The 24854-nt window shown below is 40.8% G+C and overlaps 1 protein-coding gene across 13 annotated transcripts in view; it reads right to left on the reverse strand.

Annotated features, from left to right (window-relative positions):
• The window catches only part of GAB3 (GRB2 associated binding protein 3), an 82408-nt gene that overhangs the window by 28737 nt on the left and 28817 nt on the right, over positions 1 to 24854 (reverse strand). For 9 of the 13 annotated variants that reach the window (XM_016947595.4, XM_063804688.1, XM_063804693.1 and 6 more), the window contains exons 2-6: positions 18265 to 18568; positions 15444 to 15663; positions 14466 to 14938; positions 2415 to 2470; positions 1705 to 1924 (exon numbers count right to left, since the gene is read on the reverse strand). In XM_016947595.4, the coding sequence (XP_016803084.1) occupies positions 1705 to 1924; positions 2415 to 2470; positions 14466 to 14938; positions 15444 to 15663; positions 18265 to 18568 (1273 nt within the window). The remainder of the gene's footprint in view (positions 1 to 1704; positions 1925 to 2414; positions 2471 to 14465; positions 14939 to 15443; positions 15664 to 18264; positions 18569 to 24854) is intronic. The other 4 variants (XM_063804691.1, XM_063804686.1, XM_063804690.1 and 1 more) reach the window with 1 other exon arrangement.

Here is a 24854-nt window from a genome sequence, read left to right on the forward strand (position 1 = left end):
GGCAGAGATGATCACCCAGGTCCTAGTCTTCCCCACCTACAATCCATTGTCCACCTGATGATCCTTCTGCCTAGAACATTCTGTCCCATCTCTTTGCCTCCAGACAAGATCAGGCCCCACAGCCTGGGGTCTCAAGTTCTTGTACTTACCCTTCACAGCACAGCCCCAGTTTGTGATAATACACTCATCTATGATTTATCTGGACCTAAACTGTGCTCCAGGAGAATAGGGGTATATCTGGTTTGTTCACTGCAGTAGTCTCGGCACCTAGAAAAGCACTTGGTATCTGCCCCAACCCTTATTCCACCTCAGTGGCCCATCTTCTTGAGTTAGTCCTGGCCCAGGTATCCACCTTTGCATCCACTCATTAAGTCTCCAACCCTGAGTCTGTCAGACATCTTCTGTTGCCTATCACAAGGTCCTGCAGAGCTGCACTGTCCATTGTCGTGACAACTAGCCACACGTGCCCATTTAGACATATATGTACATTTATTAAAATTAAATACAATTTAAAATGTAGTTCCTCAGTCACACTAGCCAAATTTCAAGGGTTCAATAGCCATTATCTCCAACATCACAGAAAGTTCTGTTGTTGTTTAATTGTTTCTGACCAGAATTAATGGCTATTTCCTCTGAACCTCATAAGACAGGGTCTGTTCTCCTATTTAGCACTGATTTCATAATTCTATTTCATGGTCCAGGTGGATTTTACATATCTTCCTCCCCCTCAGACTGAAGAACCCTCCTTGCTTCCTCATCTTTGTATCCCACCCAGTGCCCACCACAGCAATACATATGCAGCGCATGCATTGTAAATGTATAAATGTATTTTGACTGAAATTTAAGGGAATATGCCTGGAGTAGACCAGGCATGAGTAGGGGTCTTAGTTGGCAGCTTTGGGCACAGCCACCTGAAGTGACTTTTTTTTGCTTTCTAAAGGGCAAAGAGAAGTTGGAATGCACGAGAGATCAGTCATTCTACCAATGCTTCCTTGTAATCACACAGCCAACTGGGAAGGGGAGGATGAGCAAGAATGAAGTTAAAAAGTCACTCTGACCTGCTCTTCCTCTTTCCCTCTTTTCCTATCTATGTCTCTGTCTGTCTGTGCTGCTTAGCAAACCAGAGAAGCTGCCTGGGAGTAAGACAGAAGCTGCAAGGCACCCCGCGCACAGAGGAGTCAGCCTGCTCATTGCCAAAATCCTCTTCTATCCCTGAATACCTCTGCTGACGGGCATGCACAGAACGATGAGTGATAAACTGCATGTGACTGGGTCTGACCTTCAGGAATTGGTGTCAAAGGCTATTCCTGACTGCCTTACAGAGGCTGGCACTATGATTACATTCAAGTGCTGTCTAATGAGGAGATGCCAGGTGGGATTCCATTCTAATCCACCATCACTTATTCCTGGGCCTTTGTTAGGGAAATAGCCAAAGACGAGCCCTCTGGAATGAACTTGGCTTTGTCAGCTGTATTTGCAAGGCCACAGTGCCTGTAAGTCTCCCGACTCCTATTATCATGACAATCTGGGGCAGCAAGGTGCCCCAGCCCTTCCTATTCCAACCCAGCCACTTCTTTCCTGACCTTATACTTTCCGGCCCTCTGGGGTGGTTTCTCTAGGTCTTCCTTTACAGAAACCTTTTCTATGCGACCGCCGGAACCTTGCTCCCCTACCCCTGTACAGCAGGCCTGGTCAAGTGCTTACATTTCCTCTGAGGCTTGAGATCTCTATTCACTGGGGGAGGTTCCAGGTTTGCAGGCAGCTCAGGCAACGGGCTTGAGATGCTTCCTGAGTTCATTGGAATGTAGTCATCAGGGCTGCAGTGGGGTCCAAGACCAGAGGCACCAGCCTGGGGGCTCATGGGCACATAGCTGTCTTCGATACTGGCTGAAGCTGTGGGGTACATCGGGGAGAACCTGCATGGCTGCAAAAGAATAGATACAGATTGGGAACCACAGACCAGTCATGGAAACTGCTATCAGAAGGCGGCCAAAGCTGTACATATGGTTTCAGTTCCAAATTATCCAAGTATAACTCTGAACTTCCTCAGCAAAGTCAGACAAGCCTCTAGCTCAAGTTCTGCCTCTGGACTTATCGTTTTAGTATAGGCGATAACTCTCCAAGATCTGACACTGGAAGACAGAGGGTTATGAGTTTATGCAAATGCTTTAAGCATAAAGTGATGCCTTAAGTAGCTATACCAAGTTGAGCAAGTGTCTGAACCATTAGAATCAATAAGGCCCTTATAGAACACCAAGTCCTGTAGTTCCCAAGCAAGTTCAAGTCTTCAGGGGAGACTGGAAGATTCCTCAGAGACTCAGAGTGCTGAATCTTAAAGATTTCAAGGGAATATACATAGATCAAGCTGTTTTTGGTAAAATTGATGCTTAAAAGAACCTGAATGTTGAACTTACCAAATTCAAACTAAGCCGCTTGTCTCGGTGTCTTAAGGATTGGCCTTCTACATCAGCTGCAAGAAATAAGCCAAGGTGGTGAGAAATGCAGAACAATATCAACTGAACTAGAGTCCAGAGAGGCAGAGAAGCATAACACAACAGTTGCTATTAGAGTCTAGCTGGGCAGTCAGAACACATTTCCCCAACAGATGAAAAATCAGACCAGATTTTGAAGAAGTTTCTAGCCAATGGTTTGAGTTCTCTCTGTGAAATAGGAGGAGATATAGCAAGTAATTAACAAATGTTTGTTGCATTTATTACATAAATCTTCTGAACTGGAGGCAGAACTGGAGGTTTGAGGAGAGGAGAGAGGTTTGAAATATTCCTTGTAATGAGCAGGAGAACAGGGTGAACAGAGAAATGATTGCCTTGTGGAGCAGCATTAAGGGCCCAATTGAGGTCTGTGACCAGAAAAGCTACTCAGGTAGACGCATGGAGAGAAAGGACATTTGGAGTTATCCAGGATTAGAAACTCATCAGATGGATGCAAGAAACAGTGTGATAATAAAATTTAGAATAATTTAGACCATAAGAGTAGATGAAACTATCTAGGTTGCAAGTGTTGAGAAAAGTACAAAACTCTAGAGAATCCTAAGACTCAAAGAACTAAGAGATAAGTCCGTGAAGTATCTTGAGAAAGAGCAACCATAGATTAATGAGGAAACTTGGGGGTATGGTGCCATGAAAGCCTCAGGAAGGAAAGAATGGCCAACAGTGTTGAGTGGTGCAGAGAAGTTCAGCAAGTGCTCCCAGCATGTGGTGGCCAGAGCAAAGTGGCCCTCAGCCCTCAGCCCTCAAGAGCTTGGAGGTGTGAAAAGTCAGGAGGCCTCTAAGAAATAAACTTAAAATTCGACAACATCTTAAAGTGCAAGGACAACTCCCAGCTCAGAAAAGATGTGACAGAGACTGATGGAATTAAGCATATATATTATATATACATATATGTGTATGTATATATGTATATATCTATGCTTACATATGTTTAAAGATGTACAAGTACTGGTTAAAAACTACTCTGAAGTCAGACTGTCTAGTTATAAATCCCTACACCACCATGTATTAGCTGTATGGCACTAGACAAGTTACTTACCCTCTCTATGTCTCAGTTTCCTATTTGTAAAGTGAAGCCAATAATAGAACCTATTTCATAGGACTTCTGGAAAGGACATAGAACACTGCCTAGAAAACTATTCAGAAAACTCTGAATCAAAGACATAGGTATAATCCATGTGCCAGATAATTTAAGAGATTCGTGACAGATAGAATGCAGATGGGATCAGAGTAAAGGAAGGCACTTTTTCTCTTATATGACAGCATTCATTGCAAGCTTCCTGAAATGCCCTTGGGCCTTAAGGGAACATGGGCAGACAGTACTCCCCATGGCCTGGGGTGGTGGTAGCTATGGAGTGAGGCTCCGCCTTATATTGGGAAAAACCTAAACACTACACAAGAAAACTATTAGAACTAATACACAAATTCAGTAAAGTTGCAGGCCACAAAATCAACATAGAAAAATCAGTAGCATTTCTATATGCCAACAGTGAACAATCTGTAAAAGAAATTAAAAAGTAATCCCATATACAATAGCCACACAAAAACTTAAATACCTAGGAATTAACTTAACCAAAGAAGTGAAAGACCTCTATAATGAAAACTATGAGACAATATTGAGGGAAATTGAAGAGTACACCAAAAAATAGAAAAATATTCCATGTTCATGTACTGGAAGAATCAACATTATTAAAATGTCCATACTACCCAAAGCAATCTACAGATTCAATGCAATCCCTACCAAAATACCTATTAAAGTCTTCACAGAAATAGAAAAAAAATCCTAAAATTTGTATGGAACCATAAGAGACCCAGAATAGCCAAAGCTATCCTAAGCAAAAAGAACAAAACTGGAAGAATCACATTACCTGACTTCAAATTATACTACAGAGCTATAGTAACCAAACAGCATGGTACTGGCATAAAAACAGACACATAGACCAATGGAACAGAATAGAGAACTCAGAAACAAATCCACACACCTACAGCAAACTCATTTTTGACAAAGGTGCCAAGAACATACACTGGGAAAAAGATAGGCACATAAATAAATGGTGTTGGGAAAACTGGATATCCATACACAGAATAATTAAACTAAGACCCCTATCTCTCACCATATACAAAAATCAAATCTAAATGGATTAAACACTTAAATCTAAGACATCGAACTATAAAACTACTACAAGAAAACATTAGGGAAAAAACGCTAAGGCATCAAACTATAAAACTACTACAAGAAAACATTAGGGAAAATCTCGAAGACATTTGCCTGGACAAAAAAATTCTTCAGCAGTACACCAAAAGTACAGACAACCAAAGCAAAAATGGACAAATGGGATCACATGAACTTGAAAAACTTCTGCCCAGCAAAGAATACAATCAACAGAGTGAAGAGACAACCCACAGAATGGGAGAAAATATTTGCAAACTACCCATCTGACAAGGGATTAATAAACAGAATATTTAAGAAGCTCAAACAACTCTATAGGAAAAAAGTCTAATAATCTGATTAAAAGATGGAACAAAGATTTGAATACACATTTCTCAAAAGAAGACAAACATATGACAAACAGGCATATGAAAAGGTGCTCAATGTTACTGATCATCAGAGAAATGCAAATCAAAACTGTCTCAAAAGAGACATACATGCAGCCAACAAGGATACAAAAAAGCTCAACATCATTGATCACTAAAGAAATGTAAATCAAAACCACAATAACATGCCATCCCACACCAGTCAGAATGGTTATTATTAAAAAGTCAAAAAATAACAGATGCTGGTGAGGTTGCAGAGAAAAGGGAATGCTTATAAACTGTTTTTGGGAATGTAAATTAGTTCAACCATTGTGGAAAACAGTGTGGTGATTCCTCAAAGACCTAAAAACAGAAATACCACTCAACCCAGCAGTCCCATCACTGGATATATACTCAAAGGAATATAAATCATTATAACATAAAGACATATGCACGCATATGTTCATTTCAGCACTATTCACAATAGCAAAGACATGGAATCAACCTAAATGCCCATCGATGACAGACTGGATAAAGAAAATGTGGTCCATATACACCATGGAATACTATGCAGCCATAAAAAATAATGAGATCATGTCCTTTGCAGGAACATATACAGAGCTGGAGGCCACTGTCCTTAGCAAACTAACGCAATAACAGAAAACCCAATACCACATGCTCTCACTTATAAAAGTCAGAGCTACATGATGAAAACACATGGACACATAGAGGGGAGCAATAGACACTGGGGCCTATTGGAGGGCAGAGGATGGTAGGAGGGAAAGGATCAGAAAAAATAACCAATGGATACAAGGCTTAATACCTGGGTGATGAAATAGTCAACAAACCCCTATGACACAAGTTTACCTATTTAATAAACCTGCACATGTACCCCTGAACTTAAAACAAAAGTTAAAATAAAAAATATATTTAAAAACTGCAATGAGATTATCATCTCACCCCAGTTAATATGGCTTATATCCAAAAGACAGGCAATAACAAATGCTTGTGAGGATGTGGAGAAAAGGGAACCTTTGTACACTGTTGGCAGGAATGTAAATTAGTACAACCACTATGGAGAAGTTTGGAGGTTCCTCAGAAAACTAAAAATCAAGCTACCATAGATCCAGCAATCCCACTGCTGGGTATATACCCCAAAGGAAGGAAATCAGTGTATCAAAGAGATACCTGCACTCCTATGTTTGCTGCAGCAGTGTTCGCAGTAGCCAAGATTTGGAAGCAACCAAAGTGCCCATCGACAGATAAATAGATAAAGAAAATGTGGTACATATATACGATAGAGTACTCTTCAGCCATAAAAAAGAATGAGATCCCATCATTTGCAACAACACGGATTGAACTGGAGGTCATTAAGGAGGTTAAGTGAAAGAAGCCAGGTACAGAAAGACAAATGTCACATGTCCTCACTTATTTGTGGAATCTAAAAATCAAAACAATTGAACTTATGGGCATAAAGAGTGGAAGAATGGTTGCCAGAGGCTGGGAAAGGTAGCCAGGGTGGGGGGCTGTGGGGGAAGTGGGGATGGTTAATAGATACACAAATTCATTAGACAGAATAAGACCTAATATTTGACCACACAACAGGGTGACTATAGTCAATAATAACTTAATTGTACATTTTTAAATAACAAAAAGAGTGTAATTGGATTGTTTGTAACATGAAGAACAAATGCATGATGTGATTATTTCACATTGTATGCCTGTATCAAAACATCTCATGTACCCCGTAAATATATACACCTACCATGTACCCACAAAAATTAAAAAGAAATAAGAAACTATAAAAGCAAGAGCAAACCAAACTGAAAAATAGTATAAGGAAATAAATAATAAAGATCACATCAGAACTACAGAAAAAGTTCGTTCTTCAAAAAGATAAACAAAATCAATAAACCACTAGACTAAGTGGTTTAGTCACTTAGTCAGTAACTAGAGTAAGAAAAAGCGAAGAATGCTCAGATAAATAAAATTTGAACTGAAAAAGGAGGCATTACAATAGTTACCAAAGAAATACAAACAGTTATTAGAGATTGTTTTGAACAATTATACATTAACAAATTTGAAAACCCAGAGGAAAAGGATAAATTCCTGGACACGTAAAACCTACCAAGATTGAATCAGAAAGAACTAGAAAACCTGAACAAACCAATAATGAGTAATGAGATTGAATCAATAATAAAAAAAGGTCTCCCAACAAAGTAAAGCCCAGAAACTTGATGGCTTTACTGCTGAATTCTACCAAACATTTGAAGAAGAGGTGACACCAATGCTTCTCAAACTATCCCCTACAAAATGAAGAGGAGAGAATTCTCCCTAACTCATTCTACGAGACCAGCATCACCCTGATACCAAAACCAGACAAGGACACAAGACAAAAAAGAAAACTACAGGCCAGTATCTCTGATGAACATAGATGCAAAATCTTCAACAAAACACCAGGTTTAGTACCTAGGTTATGAAATAATCTGTACAACAAACCCAGTGACACGCATTTCCCTATGTAACAAACCTGCACATGTACCCGAAACCTAAAATAAAAGTTTAAAAAATTAAAAAATTAAAAAATACTAGCAACCTGAGTCAAACAATACATCATAAAGATAATACACCATGATCAAGTGGGATTAATCTCAGAGATGCAAGAATGAGACACATCACATCAACAGAATCAAGGATAAAAACCATATGATCATCTCAATAGATGCATAAAAAGCATTTGATAAAATTCAACATCCCTTCATGATTAAAAAAACTATCAACAAACTAGGCATATAAGGAACATACCTCAAAATAATAAAGGCTATATATGACAAACCCACAGACAACATCATAGAGAATGGGGAAATGCTGAAAGCCTTTCCTCCAAGAACTAGAACAAGAAAAGAATGCCCACTTTCGCCACTTTTATTCAACATATTACTGGAAGTCCTGGCCAGAGCAATCAGGCAAAAGAAAGAAATAAAGATATCCAAATTGGAAAAGAGGAAGACAAATTCTCTCTATTTGCACATGACATAATATTAAATACAGGAAAATTTAAAGATGCTACCAAAAAACTCTTAGAACTGATAAATGCATTTAGTAAGTTTGCAGGATACAAAATCAACATACAAAAATCTGTAGCATTTCTATACATCAAACAATGAGCTAGCTGAAAAAGAAAGGAAGAAAGCAATCCCATTTACAATAGCTACAAAAAATTTCCCAGGGATAAATTTAATGAAAGAGGTGAAAGACCTGTACAATGAAAACTAAACTACAAAACACTGATAAAAAGAATTGAAGAGGACACAAACAAATGGAAAGAAGAATTAATATTCTTCTGGATCTGGCCGGGCACGGTGGCTCGCACCTGTAATCCTGGCACTTTGGGAGGCCGAGGCAGGCAGATCACCTTAGGTTGGGAGTTCGAGACCAGCCTGATCAATATGGTGAAACCCCATCTCTACTAATAATACAAAAATTAGCTGGGCGTGGTGGGGCATGCGTGTAATCCCAGCTACTCGGGAGGCTGAGGCAGGAGAATCGCTTGAACCTGGAAGGCAGAGGTTGCAGTGAGCCAAGATCACACCACTGCACTCCAGCCTGGGCGACAGTGCAAGACTCCATCTCAAAAAAAAAAAATGCTCATGGATCAGAAGAATTAATATTGTTAAAATGAACATGCTATCCAAAGTTATCTACAGATTTAATGCACTCTCTATCAAAATATCAGTATATCAATTATGTTCTTCACAGAAATAGAAAAAACAATCTTAAAATGTATATGGAACCACAAAAGACCTTGAACATCCAAAGCAATACTGAGAAAAAAGAACAAATCTGGGCAGGACATAGTGGCTTATGCCTGTAATCCCAGTACTTTGGGAAGCTGAGATGGGAGGATCGCTTGAGGTCAGGAGGTTGAGATCAGCCTGGGCAACATAGCAAGACCCTGCCTCTAAAAAAAAAATTTTTTTTTCAAATTAGTCAAGTGTGGTGGCGTGAGCCTGTAGTCCCAGCAGCTTGGGGGACTGAGGTGGGAGGATTATTTAAGCCCAGAAGTTTGAGGCTGTAGTGATCTATGATCACACCACTGCACTGAAGCCTGGGTGACAGAATGAGACCTTGTTTCCGGAAAAAAAAAAATTTAGAAAGAACAAAGCTGGAGGCATCAAACTACGTCAATTCAAAATATACAAAATTACAATAACCCAAACAGCATGATGATATTGGTATGAAAACAGACACATAGACCAATGGAACAGAATAGAGAACCCAGAAATAAATCCATATTTTATGACGTCAGCATAACATTTTTACCAAAACCAAAGACGTCATGATAAAAGAAAGTTACAGGACAATCTCCCTCATGAACACAGATTTTTTTTGAAGTTCTAAACAAAATATGAGCAAAACAAATCTAGTAATTTATAAAAAGGATAGGTATCATGATAAAGTTGGGTTTATTCCAGAAATGCCAAGGTTAGTTTAGCACTAAAAAAATTATCCAGTGAATTTCTTGACATTAACATGATAAAAATAATATGATTATAAAGTGCTTCAACCACAAAAAATGATAATTATATTAGGTAATGTTTGTTAATTAGCTTGATTTTAATCATTCCATGATATAGATGCATATCAAAACATCATACTGTATCCCATAAATGTATACAATTATTTGTCAATTAAAAATAAAAGAAATACATCTATTCATGACTTTAGAAAATAACAGTTAGCAAAGTAGAAAATATGTGAATGACTTTAATCTAATGAATGATATCTACAATATTCCACAGCAAACCACATTGTAACGGTGAAATATTAGAAGCTTTCTATCTGAGATCGGGAATGATACAAGGATCCGTATTGTCACCATGACTATTCAGTAACGTCCTGGGCTTCTTATCCCATGCAGTGACATAAGAAAAAGTAATGAAAAATACAAGGGTTGTTAAAGAAAAAACAAAGCTATTATTATTTGCAGGCAATATAATTATATGCAAAGAAAAGACAAAATAATCCATAGTTTTAAAAAGCTGGATATAAAATCAAAATCCAAAACTCAATTTAAGTTTTCATACAACAGCAAAAAACAGTTGACAATAACATAAAAAATAGCAAATACACGGAAATGTATTAATAAGAGATATGTAAAATTTCTACAATAAAAACTATAAAACATTATATACACGAATTAAATAAAATCTATGTTGTACTGGCATAAAAACAGATACATAAACCAAAAGAACAGAATAGAGAGGCCAGAAATACACCCACATGTACATGGTCAACTATGCTTTGACAAGAGTGCAAAGAATACACAATGGAGAAAGGAGAGTCTCTTCAATAAATTGTGTTGGGAAAACTGGATATCCACATGCAAAAGAATGAAGTTGGGCCCTTTTCTTATACCATATACAAAAAATTAACTTGAAATGGATTATAGACTTCAATCTAAAATCTAAAACCATTTAGCCCCTAGAAGAAAATATAGGGGGAAAGCTCATTGACATTGGTATTGATTGACAATGATATTTTGGATATGATTCCAAATGCACAGGCAAAAATAGCAAAAATAAACAAGCGGAGCTACATCAAACTAACAAGTGTCTGCTCAGCAAAGGAAACAATCAACAAAATGAAAAGGCAACCTAGAGAATGAGAGAAAATATTTGCAAATCATATAAAAGGGGTTAACAGTAAAAATATATAAGGAACTCACATAACTGAGTAGCAAAAAAACTAAATGACCCAATTTTAAAATGGGCAAAGATCCGAATAGACATTTCTCAAATGGCCAACAGGTATATGAAAAAATGCTCGACGTCACTAACCATCATGGAAATGCAAATCAGAACCACACAAGGTATCGGCCCACACCTGTGAGGATGGCTAATATCAAAAAAGACAAGAAATACAAGTGTTGGAGAGCATGTAGAGAAGAGAACCCTTGTACACTGTTGGTGGGAATGTAAATTGGTATAGCCATTATGGAAAACAGTATGGAGGTTCCTCAGAAACTAAAAATATAACTACCTTATGATCCAGCAATCTCTCTTCTGGATACATATCCAAAAGAAATGAAATCAGTATGTCAAAGAGATACTTGCCCTCCTGTGTTTGTTGCAGCACTATTCACAATAGCCACAACATGTGATATGGTTTGGCCCTGTGTCCCCCACAAATCTCATGTTGAATTGTAATTCCCAATGTTGGAAGTAGGGCCTGGTGGGAGGTGATTGGATCATGGGGGTGGTTTCTAATGGTTTAGCACCATCCCCCTAGTGCTGTCTTGTGATAGAGCTCTCACAAGATCTGGTTGTTTAAAAGTGTGTAGCACCTCCCCCTTCACTCTCTTCCTCCTGCTCCAGCCATGTAAGACATGCTTCCTTCCTCTTTGTTTTCTTCCATGATTGTAAGTTTCCTGAGGCCTCCCTAGCCATGCTTCCTGTACAGCCTGTGGAACTGTGAGTGAGTCAATTAAATCTCTTTGCTTTATAAATTACCCAAATTACCCAGTCTCAGGCAGTTTTTTTTTTTTTTTTTGAGACGAAGTCTTGCTCTGTCGCCCAGATTGGAGTGCAGTGGTGTGATCTCGGCTCACTGCAAACTCTGCCTCCCAGGTTCAAGCGATTCTCCTGCCTCAGCCTCCCGAGTAGCTGGGACCACAGGCACCCGCCACCACACTGGGTAATTTTTGTATTTTTAGTAGAGACAGGGTTCCACCATATTGGCCAGGCTGGTCTTGAACCTCTAACCTTGTGATCTGCCCGCCCCCGCCTCCCAAAGTGCTGGGATTACAGTCTGAGCCACCGCACCCAGCCTCAAATAGTTCTTTAGTCCATTCTCATACTGAGAATGGACTAATACAACATGTAGTCAATTTGTGTCCATCACTGGATGAATGGATAAAGGATATAATGGATATAAAAAATGTGGTATATATTCAGAATGGAATATTACTCAGCCTTAAAAAGGAATGGTATCCTGTCATTTGTGACAACATGGGTAAACCAGGATGAGATTATGTTCAGTGAAATGAGCTGGGCACAGAAAAAAAAATACTGCACGATTTCACTTATATGTGGAATCTAAAAAAGTCAAACTCATGGCAATAGTAAAATGGTGGTTGTCAGGGACTGGGGAATGCAGGTAAATAGAATATGTTGGTCAAAAGGTACAAACTTTCAGTGATAAGTGAACAAGTCTGGGGGATCCAATGTACAGCATGGGTGGCCATGGATGTGTTAATTAGTTTGATTGTAATAATCAGTACATAATGCATATGCATATCAAATCATCATGTTCTGATGCATCTGCATTCACACCTTGAACATGTGCAATCTTTATTTGTCAATTAAATATTTTAAAATACAAAAATAAGACCTATAGAAATGGAAGCATATTTCCTATTCATGGATTGGAAAATTCAACATTGTAAAGATGTCAAATCTTCACAAACCGATCTACAGATCGGATGCAATCCTCCTCAAATCCCCAATATATTTATATATGTGTGTCTAGAACCTGACCAGCTGACTGTAAAATTGACCCTAGAATAGCCATTATATTCTCAAAGGCAGGAGGACTTGTCCTACTGGATATTAAGATAGAATGGTACAGTAATTAAGAGAGTGTGGTACTGGTGCAAGCTGGACAAGTAGGCTCCAAGGGATAGAAAGCAGAAAGGAAACTCAGACCCTCACATACATGGGCACTTCATCTATGGCAGAGGGGGCGCTGGAGAGCCATGGGGACAGGACGGCCTTGCAGGGTCATCGGATGGAGATCCAGATGGACAAAAACGAACCTTGGCCTCACTCTGCCACCACGTACCAACACAGATTCCAGGCAAATCTCAGTGGGAAAGGCAGAACAATAAACTTTATGCATTCCCTCAGCTTTATCAGAGCCATTTTGCTTCTAGGCACCACTGTTGTTTGGTCTTTGTTTCATGGTCAAAACCTCTATTTTACTTAGTTTTAATCTTTGTTTGCCTTCATGTAAAAGAACACAACCTAATTGTTTTATGTTTGTGTTGAAATTTCAAATTATTTCAAGTTTTTGTTCTTCAATTTAAGACTTTTAATTCATTTTCATATGTTATTATTCTACTGGTTTTATTCATTTCACTTCCTAAAATCTGCTTAACCACTTTCATTTTTCCCTTTTTGTCAACTGTTCACACGTTAGCATATCCAGATCATTTGTGTAATCAGTATACATCTATTTCATAAGGACTGTCAAAAGGAAGCAACATACATAATGGTAACATCATTAGGGACATTAGGGAAGGTTTTTACTAGTGACTTAATTCTCAGTCAGAATGAGAGATTCGTACAATTTGAAAATAAATTTGCACTCCTTCCACTTTCCATAATTCCTTGAAAACATGGCCTAAATAAGTAGTGATGTGTGGGTGATTATATTTCAATGGAGAGAGAAAGAAAGAGAGAGAAGAAAGAAAAAAGGAGAAAGACACAGAGATAGACAACTAGTTTTTGTGTCTGTCTGTGTATCTGAGAGATACAGACTGATGTAAGAAAGAAGAGCAAAATGCTAAGGTTGGTTGGCTCATGGCAGAAAGATGAGGTGGCCCAGCAAAGCAGTAAAGAAGAGGTTACTGAAAAACCACAATGAATGGGCTTGAATTGGCTTTCACCAAACAGCTTCTGAAGGCCAGAGAGGCCCAGGTGGAAAGAAACAGGTGGAGGAAGATGGAACTGCAAGCAGAATTGCAAGATAACCTCGTGAGGATAAATGGCCTTATAGAAAAGGGCAAAAGAGGGCTGTGGGAGGGCCCTTTGTACAGCCACTTAGAATTTGGAAAGAACAAGTCTAGTGGGATGATGAATGAGGTTGATGGGATTGCTAAAAAATAGAAGGCGGCGATGGTCTGTGGTCTCAGGACTCTCTATGTATGTGAGAGAGAGGCAAAGAAGGGAATGGGACTGAGTTAAGACAAAAGACATCAACTTTTGTACCAACTGGGTCCCTGAGTGACTCCAAAAAACACTAGGAGCTCAGACTCAGGTGGGAAGCTTACCACATGGGCAAGGACTTGCATGGGCAAGCCCATCACAAGGGACCAGGGTTCCAACCTATTGCAGCATCTATGGGGACCTAAATGTCTCTCCTGGTGGTCAGGCTCAAAGGAGGGGTTGGGGGGATCCAGGAACAGAAGAGTGCTGCTTTCAGGGTATATGCTTCCACCAAGGATCCAGCCCCATTAGAAGATCAGGCCAGCCAGAGCAAGGGACAAGCACATATGTACACAAGTACACACTACTGATGTGGCTTTTTACCAAGCTGCACACATCAAGGTAATTCTAACCCAGCCCCATCGTTTTGGTCCATTGGCACGACCTCACATGGGCACAAAGAGTGAAGAGGAGCCAGGGTTTTCTTGGCGCCTGAATCTTAGGACCCAACACTTACCTTTCCAGGTTCTCATGTTGTCTAAACCAGAGAGGGAGACTCTTCTTGGAACCAGAGTGCATTCTGGCTTCTTGCTACCACTGTGTGTACTCCACTCCTCTTGGCGCCGTTCAGACAGATGGCTTGGCTTAGGGGGGCGGGGAGGTGGAGTGTTGGACATAATGTCTAGTTCTTTTGCTCCACAGGGTAAGGAACCTTGATTTTTATCTACCTGAATGGTGGAACTTAAGGAACTTTCCAGCAATGGTGAAGAAGACAAGTGGTCCCTGGGTGGCCCATTGATTTCTCTACTCCAGATCAGGGCAGCCTGAGGCCTCGAGGATGGCACCTCCTGAGCTCCACTGCCATGGCATGAGGGGTGGACCAAATGACTGGAGGGGAGCGGCTGCAGGCAGTCAACAAAAACATCATCAAATGAAGCCTGTTCCAATGAACGGTCTGAGTTTGACCAGCTATCACATCTGGTGGGTAGACTGGGGAAGAAAAGCATGTAAGTTGGACTAAAATGCAGCCATCCACCCACCACAAAACCAACGCTGGCCTCATTCCCAACTCCCCAGTACCACCTTGCTTGCTACTTGCATAGCCACATTCCCTCTACAACGCTCAGTTACACCAACCCCTTGGTGTGGCAAAAGAAAAATGTTTTGTTGATTTTTTCATCCTCTAAGCATCAGATACACATGAAAATGCAAGGCTAGAAGTGAAAACCACAATGCTGAAAAGCATGACTCATTCTGTTTAGTATACTACATGCTTCATCTTTCACAGTGGTTCATAGCAATCTGTTCCTGCCTTGACATTGGCAGGAAGAGAGGTGACAGCAGACACACCCACTAGAAAATGCTACCACTAAATGGACTAATTTGGTGAAGCACACTGAACACATCTCAGCTACGGACTGCAAGAGGAGGCAGTGTGACTCTAGAGAGCATGCTAGCAGGCCCAGCACAGACAGAGTCCTGGGCATAAGCATACCTGGTATGGTGCAGTCTTCCAGTCTCGCAGTTGGACAAAACCAGATAATCTGGAAGGAAGAGAAGCTCTGACTCACTTCTGGTTTCCTCAGTGGCTACGGCATTAGTGTTTGGGTCATCTCTTGGCAAAGAGGAGCTGGCAGCATGGGCGGTAAGAAGGGAGCTGGCAGAGGATGGCTGCAGGGAGGAGGGCGTGTAAGAGAGGCTCTCCATGGAATCTGCTGGAGAAATCATTTCCCAGGTTAATGTTTAAGAATGGCTATAACACGCACTCAAAATTTCTCCAACAGCATCAAAGAAGCCAAACAGAAGATGCAAATCACAGCTGGTGTTTGTACTGATGGAGAAGACCATTTCCCCAAGCTATAAACAATGTCTGGGAAAGAAGGCCAATGTTTCAAGAGCAAAGTGTTGAATCAATTAAGAGTAAAAAACCCAGCATTCTTGGCCTAAAAATCTGCAGTTAATCTACGCACAGCTTCTTTATGGCCCTCAGCAGCAGCCTTGCCTCATTGTTTTTTCACTCAACAAACAAACATATATATATATATATATATATATATATATATATATATATGCATAACAAGTACATGCATATAGTTATATAGGTACTTGTGCATATATGTATGTATACCTATACATGTTTATTATATAGGTATATGTCTATATAGAATACCTATTACATCTACCATGTGCCCAGAATGCCACTAACCCTCAATACAGCCAAGACAAAGATCCTGCCCTTATTGAAGTTTAGATTCTAGCAGAGAAGACAGACAAATAACACATAAATAAAGAATCCTGTTCATCACTGTTATAAGTAAAGGGAAGGAAAGAAACACGGTGCTGTGGTGGCTGGAAAAGTCCATTTCTTTTTCTCAAGGAGCATAACATTCTCCCCATCACCTGAGAACATGGTCCTTAAGATGAATTTGAATCAGGAATCAATGAGAACTCCAGATCAGAAACAGCCATTGAAAAGCCTGCTTTTATTTCCCTTTTGAACCAAGTTAATAGTCCAGGATTCCTGAGTCAGGATGACCCAGAACTGCCTAGGTTCAAGTCCAGGCTCTACTACATAGCCATTACTACATGGCCTGCCTTCTCCAAGTTTCCTTTTCTATAAAGTGGAGATAATAATCACACATAGGCCATAGAACTGCTGTGGGGATGAGACAAGTTAATATACAAAAGCATTTCAACAGAGCTCCTGGCCAGGGTACACACACAATGTGTTGACTACTATATGGTTGCTGGAGACAGAACCAAACACTCTGTGAAAAGTCACAAGAAAGCCCTTTGGGTGTAATTCTCAGATGAAGAGGACCCTGCTCTTATGTGGTTCTAAAAACTGAGGCGGGGGGCTACAGAGAATGGAAAGGGTCATAGGTGAGTTTTCTGGCTTCCTCCAACTTCATGCCGGGGCAGGCTCTCCAGTTTCGACCTGGTGCCTTACTCATTCCTGGTGCTCTTGGGTTATTGGGAAACATATTATATATGTATGTTTTAGGATAACTCCTGGATAAGGAAAGAAACAGAGGAGATATATAACACAGTATACGACGATATACCTAGTTAGGGCTGAAGGTGCACAACAGGGTGGTAAAGAGCCAGCAGCAAGGCTGGAGAAGTTAGTTGGTCAGGGAGGTTCTGCTTGATTTGCATAATGTCAGACTCTAGCCAGAACCTACTTAATGCTGCTTTTCCAATTAAGTTTTGTCCATTGTACCAAGGATAAAGAACTTGCCATCACTTCATTTCCTTTTATTTGAGTGCTCCCAATGCTCAGCAATATTATTGAATAGCCTCACTTAATATGCTTCCTTGGTTCATGAAACGGAAAGGAATGTGTTCTCAGGAAGCACACTCTTGTGCCTGTCCTGGAGGGAGATTCAACTCTGACTCTCCATTGCCACCTAGCGTTAGAGTGTGGATATTTCAGTGGCAGATGGTGGAAACCATGCAGTAACTCTTAAAATGTTGAAGCAACTATAGATTACAGGATTTAGGGGCAAAGTTTTGTCTACTAGACTAAGAGGCTAAAAGAAACCAGATTCAAAATCTCATATTTTGAGGAATAGGACATGTTGCAATAATGTCAGGGGCTCAACAACAAAATCCATGAAGGGAAGTGAATTGTAACCCTAGGTTACAATATACCTGGAAAATTACATAGGATGAGTTGTGTGTGTGTGTGTGTGTGTGTGTGTGTGTGTGTGCGTGTGTGCGTGTGGCAGAGAGAGAGAGAGAGACTCTGGGGTACTCTTCATGGGTCAATTGCTCCCACTGCCCAGAAATGGCCCAGAGCAAACTTACAACTAATTTCCTCTGCAGAGAACTTGAGACATTTGGAGGTATCAGGAAATCTTTCTTGCCTACGATAAGTAGCCAAGTTCTCTCTTTCTACCATTTAGTGATGAACAACCCAATAGGCACCAGAAATGCTGGAGTTCCACAATATTTTGAAGTATGGCAATATTTGATATTTCTAGAAGGTCATGAGTGTCAGCATCATGGGAAGACATCCTCATCCACATTTGACTTTCACTGTGGCTGAATGAGAGCAAAGACATGAAGGGGTTTTAAAGCCATTAAAGTAACCTGCAATGCTCAGTGTGCGCATGGACTCTGCCTTCCCACATTTGGACTGGGTAAAAGAGGGCAATTTCCAGTATTGTATTTGGTAGGAACAGTTCTGATATAAATTAGCCTGCCAAAACACCCTCAAGGAGGCAGGCTTGGCATCTTGAACTGTTTTTCTGCAGTAACCCTCCAGTCCTGGGATACCCCTTAGCACATGGGAGCCCCAACTCCGCTCTTACCTGCACCATCCTCCAGGTGGCCAAGGTTGCAGACCTGACTGATGCTGTGCACCCACACCTGCATTTCTTGCTCAGTTTTGGCCACCAGGTAGAATGTACGGGAAGTAGTCTTGACAATGAACACGAAATTATTCTGAAATTCCTTCCGAACAAAGCTGGGGCCCACATGCTTCCACACTGCACACTCGCTGAGGTCTATCACCCGGATGGGCTTGCTGGAGTGCTTGTTCCTGTAGTACTCCAAGACATCGGGGTTGCCGCTCATGCGGCCTCGCCGGAGGACAAACCAGCGCTTGCGCCAGGCCTGCAGAAAGGCAATTCAATAAGGAGTTACTGGACCAATTTCTCTTGTTTCTTAGGCTATGCCAAGAACCCATGTCATGACAAGGACAGCAGGAAGGAAACAAATCAGCCATTCTAATGATGAAACGCTTTGTATTACAGGACTAGTGCCCATCTTCAAGTCCGCTTTATTGGATGATTTTAAGGACGGGTCAGGATTGGAGAGTCTAGTAATGGGATTCACACCCACAGTTTGAAGGGCCAGAATTATACAATCATTGAAATTGATGCAGCAAAGGAATGTAGTACAAATTTAACATATGCTGAAGCTTTAAAAGAATCTTAGCAATAAAGAACTAGAAGGAAGCTTTCTTACTATTATCTATCTCAGTTCAAGAGCCAATATCATACATTAAAATCAGATGAAAATCACAAATGCTCACCACTGCCCCAGTATCTTCCAACATTGTTATTTAAGTTCTACACAACTGGCCAAGAAGGAAAATCATACACATTGGAGAGGAGGAGAGAGGATTGCCAGTGTCTGAAGGTGACAAATTGTCTTCCATAAAACCCCCCAATGATGATTAAAACACTAATAGAATTCTCAGAGAATTAACTAGCTTGGCTAGTTACACTTCCTATGTAAGAGACCCTTGTCTAAGCGCTTTACTGTAACCCATTTAATCCCTAAAACTATACTATGGGAGGGGTAACTATTACTATCTCCATCTTATGTCTGATAAAATTGAGGTTCAGAGAGATTAAGTAATGTGCTCAAGGTCACATAGCTAAACAACTGTAGGAATGAATTTGCACTCAGGTTGGGATGGAAGGATCGGTAATGGATGTGAAGTTAAAAAATAAAGAGAGAGAGGAAGTGTAGCCAGCTCTCCAGAAACATCTGACTGTAAAGGGGGAAAGCTCTGGGGTCAAGGGATTTTTTAAAGATGGGAGACTCTTAAGCATTCACCCCCTAAGTCACAGTGTTTTTCAACCAGGGATGGTATAATTCCTCTTGGGAGCATCTGAAAATATGTGGGTTTTGCTTGTTATAAAGGCTGGAGATGGAGTGGGGGGTGGGGCATGGCAGGATTGGCCTAAAGCTATCAGTGCCCCTGTTTTGAAACACTGTAAAAACAAAAAGGAATTTTCCTTAATGGAATAGGAATCTTGGAAAGAGCCAAGCCTGGAAGTCAGATGAACAGGTAAAGCTCAGTCCATGCTCAGAAAAGAAAAGAGAATGATATTCCACAGAAACCAGTGCCAAGATATGACAGGTCTCTTTTTGTGCCCTGAGAACAACTGAGAATGACCTAGGGCTCCTTGGCTTCCCACTCACCATTGACTTAGAATTTTTGATGTAGACAGTACCATCTTGGCTCAGTACAAAGAAAGGGTGCAGGTCTCTGGCCGGGGGAAAGAGGTATTTACAATTGACCAAAGCCCTAGGGAGCCCCCTGGATCTGTAAACCTCCCTGCCCTCTCATGGAGCCAGGGGGAAGGAAATGTTTGAGTTCCTTGTCTTACATTTAGGTGCCCTTTGTTCATCGAAGGGCCAGATAGGCCAGCCTGCATGGATAGCGTATCCTTACTTTCTGCGGTAGGGAACTATGGCATTAGCCCCAGTTGGGAATTGAGCACAGAGAAGGATGACGGCTGACCGCAGGGAGATTTATAGCTCTGTGGTTTTTCTCTCCCATGCGGTAGCATGTGTGACAGCAGGAAGTGTGGGGTTCTGCCAGGAGGTACAGCGACCCCTGGGACAGGAAGTCTTTTGTATCTCTAGCTTCATTTATGTGTGATACTTTTTAAGCCCACCAGCTTTGACCAAGAGGCCAGGGAAAAAGGAAAAGACACTATTTGGAGTATTCTCAGCTCCCTCCCTGCTCAGAGAACATGAATCTGAGATGGCAGAGAATCCAAAGAAGCACTGACCTCCAATTATGCCTTAGAATAAAAAGCCCTTCCAGGACTGAGGCAAGGGGCAGCAAGCAGAAGGAAGGCAGTCACTCCATGTCAGGTTGGGGCAGGTGAACCCTGGTTTGCTCCTGCCTTTACAGACAGTATAAAGCTTTGAGAAGAGGTCTGGCCATGAGTCAAACAAGGAGACAATCTCAGGAGACAAACAACGTGGTGTGATTAAGTCCATGTTTTTAAGACAGGAAAAATAACAGCATGTTTGTATGCTCGTGGGGGTGACCCAAGAGGGAGAGAAAAATTGATTCAATAAATTCCTGTTGCAAAAACGTGGCACTGGATGGGAGTAGAGCCACTAAACATAAGAGAAGGAGCTCAAGTCTTGCTGTGGGGTTTGAAAGTGGGAAACCTGGGCTTCTGGCATCAACTGAGGCAAACAGGAACATAAGGCCTAGTCCAGGGAAGGGGCTCAGGGGATGAGAGAATGCCATTTGTGCCTGCTGAGGAAAGCTTTCATGGGGAGGGAGCATGGGGTGCTCCAAACTTTCCAAAAGCCACTTTGGTGGGGGAAATGTAAAGAGGAACTTTGTTGCACTTCCCAAAAATGATTCTAAAAGAGGAAGTCAAACTAAGCACAGAAACAAGTTTCACATTAACCGCTCTTAGTGTTATGGAGACAATAGATTTCTTATCTTTTAATAACAATATTGGAAGAGAAGTAACACCAAGAGTTTATTTGAGTGCCTACTCTGCACTGTGCATCCTGCTAGACAATGAAGCTAGAAAAGGGGATTAGAGCTGGTCCCTAAAAGACCTCACTCTCTAGCTGGGATAGGGAGAAGGGTAGAATTATGATATGGGTAGATTTCAACTCAGCGTAGTGAGCGGTCTAGCAGAAGAATGAACCAGGAGTGGTGGGAGTGCAATGGGAAGAGTGACATGAAGAAGTTTGGGCTTTATCCATTCATTCAACAATTACCTGTTGATAGCCCACTAATATGCTGGACACTGTGCAGATACTGGGGAAGATGAAGTGAGCAAGCCACATGCCCTGCCACTCACAGTCTCATGGGCAACAAGGGAGTGAGCAGATGGATAAACAGACGATTGCAATCAGTGAGATAAGTGCTACGATAAGGCAAAACCAAGATGCTATGGGAACAAACAAAAGACACATCTCTCTCAGATCAGTTGTCTGGGGAGGCTTCCAGGAAGAAGTGGTGACTAAGCTAAGGCTAAAGTGGGGCAGGAGGAAGCAGCGTGCACAAAGGCATTAAGGTGGAAAGGCTCAAAACTTTGCGTAAGTAGTTCAGCAGGGCTGGAAGGCAGGCATGAGGGTGGAAAGGAAAAAGAACAGTCACACAGTAACTTAAATAGGACGTAGCATAGTCTTGATGCTGAATCATGCAAAATCGCCAGTGTGTCATCCCTTAGGTTTTTAAATCTCTACATAAGAGTTGTGATTATGCAAAAACAGAAATGAGGTGTTCTTGGAGCTCTTTGCTAAGTAGGTAAAACCAGAGGCCACATATAGTTCTGTTCCGCCAGGCTTACAGGCTTCTGGAAAATGGAAGACATGTGACAAAGCCCCTGAAAGCAGTCAGTCTGCCAGCACTAAAGTGAAGCTTTTTACAGTGAAACAATGCCACAAGGAATCACGAGGGCCATGTCAAAAGGACTTAGGGGCTAACCTGAAGAGGCTACCACTGGCCATATATGAAAGAATTTTTGCTTTCATAAATAGTCATATGCTGCAGGACATAATAGTAACAATGAACCAAATATACAATGGTGGTCCTATAAGATTTTTTTTCAATCCTCCGAGACATCTGAATCCCAAAAGATTTAATACCATATTTTTATTGTACCTTTTCTATGTTTAGATACACAAATACCTACCATTGTGTTACAATTGCCTACAGTATTCAATATAGTACCATACTGTACAGGTTTGTAGCCCAGAAGCAACAGGCTATAACATATAGCCTAGGTGTGTAGTAAGCTAGGTTTGTGTAAGTACACCCTGTGATGTTTGCAAAGTGACTAAATCACCTAATGACACATTTCTCAGAACATATGCCCGTCATTGAATGATGCATGATTGTGTAATAATTATAGTAGCTTGAAATCCATCAAATACACTTAAATCCATGAGTTCATTGTGATATTAGAAAAAGAATTTGTCGTCAGGAGATCGAGACCATCCTGGCTAACACAGTGAAACCCCGTCTCTAATAAAAATACAAAAAATTAGCCGGGCGAGGTAGCGGGCGCCTGTAGTCCCAGCTACTCGGGAGGCTGAGGCAGGAGAATGGCGTGAACCCCGGGGGGCGGAGCCTGCAGTGAGCCGAGATCGCGCCACTGCACTCCAGCCTGGGCGACAGGGAGACTCCGTCTCAAAAAAAAAAAAAAAAAAAAAGAAAAAGAATTTGTCATCTTCAGAGGATGTAAGGGAACTACTTCATTTCCTTGAAAACTACTTAAGTAAAAGGGAAGAATCAAGCATTATCCAACCTTTCCTCTACGTGAACTGTCCCACTTGGGTAGATGAAGGGAATGTCTCTTTATGAATGTATTCTGATCAGTAATGGAAAAACAAATGACAGAATTAGAATATCCCCATTTGCTAGCCCCAGTGAATTAATAGGTATAGCCATTAAGCATCAACAGCTGCTAACTTGGGAAAAGAAACAATCAGACATTTTGTGCCTTTGATAGCCTGATATGAGGGTGCAATCAGCAGAAGCCAGCCTGTGGAAAACTCTACAGGTCAAAAGCCCAGGTTCTTCAATGGATAGGTTATAAGAAAAAGAAAAGCACAGGAAAGGAAGCAATCAATAAAATGAAAAGGCAACCTATATACTGGGAAAAAATGTTTGCAAACTACATTAAGGGGTTAATATTCAAAATTTACAAAGAACTCTTACAAGTCAATTGCGGAAAAAGAAACAAAAAATGGGTGAAGGATCTGAACAGACATTTCTCCAATGAAGACATAAAAATGTCTAGCAGGTATCTTAGTCCATTTTCTTTTGCCATAACAGAATATCTGAGATTGGATAATTTATAACAATATTAGTTTATTTTGCTCATGGTTCTGGAGACTGGGAAGTCCAAAGGCATAGCACCAGCATCTGCTCAGCATCTGGTGAGGATCTGCTTGCTGTGTCACCCCATAGCAGAAGGCAGAAGGGCAAGCGAGTGCACGCAAGAGCAAGAGAGAGCTGAACTTACTTTTAGAACAAACCCACTCTCTTGATAACAAACCCACTCCCTTGACACTGACATAAACCCATTCATGAGGGCTGACTTCATGACCTAACCATCTCTTAAAGGTCCCACCTCCCAACACTGTTGCATTAGGGATTAAGTTTCCAACACATGAACTTTGGAGGACACATTCAAGTATAGCAACAGGTATATGAAAAGATGCTCGATATCACTAATCACCAAGGAAATGCAAATGAAAACCACAATGAGATATCACTTCATATTCATCAGAATGGCAATTATCAAAAAGACAAGCGATAACAAGTGTTGGTGAGGGTGTGGAGAAAAGGAAACCCTAGTATACTGTTGGTGGGAATGTAGATTCATACAACCCTTATGGAAAACACTATGGAGGTTCCTAAGGAAGTTGAAATTAGACCTACCACATGACCCAGCAGACCCTGACCCAGCAGACCCTCTTCTGAGTATAGACCCAAAGGAAGTGAAATCACCCTCTCATAAAGATATCTGCACTCCCATGATCAGTGCAGCATTAATTTACAATGGCCAAGATATGGAAACAACCTAGGTGTCTGTTGACAGATAAGTGGATAAAGATATTGTGGCATGTGCATCGCATCACACTATGAAATATTATTCATCCTTAAAAAGGAAGGAGATCCTGCCATTTGCAAAAAGATAGATGGATCTAGAGGACATTATGTTAAGTGAAACAGGCCAGACACAGAAAGACAAATACTGAATGATCTGTTTTGTATGTGGGGGGAAAAGGTCAAATGTACTGTGGTATATTTATAAATATAAAAAAAAAACTGGTTACCAGGGACAAGATGGGAGGAAATGGGAAGAAGTAGGTCAAAGGATACAAAGTAGCAAATATGTAAGAGGAGCAAGTCTAGAGATCCAATGTACAGCATGAGGACTGCAGCTAAAGATCCAACCGGCAGCTAATGCAATTGTATTGCCTTAGGGATTTCTGTGAAATAAGTAGATTTTTGCTGCTATTGACACACACAAAGTAAATATGTGAGATTGTATGTTAATTTCCTTCACTATAGTAACCATTTACTATCCATTGGTATCCTATAAGGTCATGTTGTAAACTCCAAATTATATACAATAAAATTTACTTTTAAAAAGAAAAGAAAAATAAAGGG

This window comes from Pan troglodytes, chromosome X (assembly GCF_028858775.2).
Source record: "Pan troglodytes isolate AG18354 chromosome X, NHGRI_mPanTro3-v2.0_pri, whole genome shotgun sequence".
Lineage (NCBI taxonomy): Eukaryota > Metazoa > Chordata > Mammalia > Primates > Hominidae > Pan > Pan troglodytes.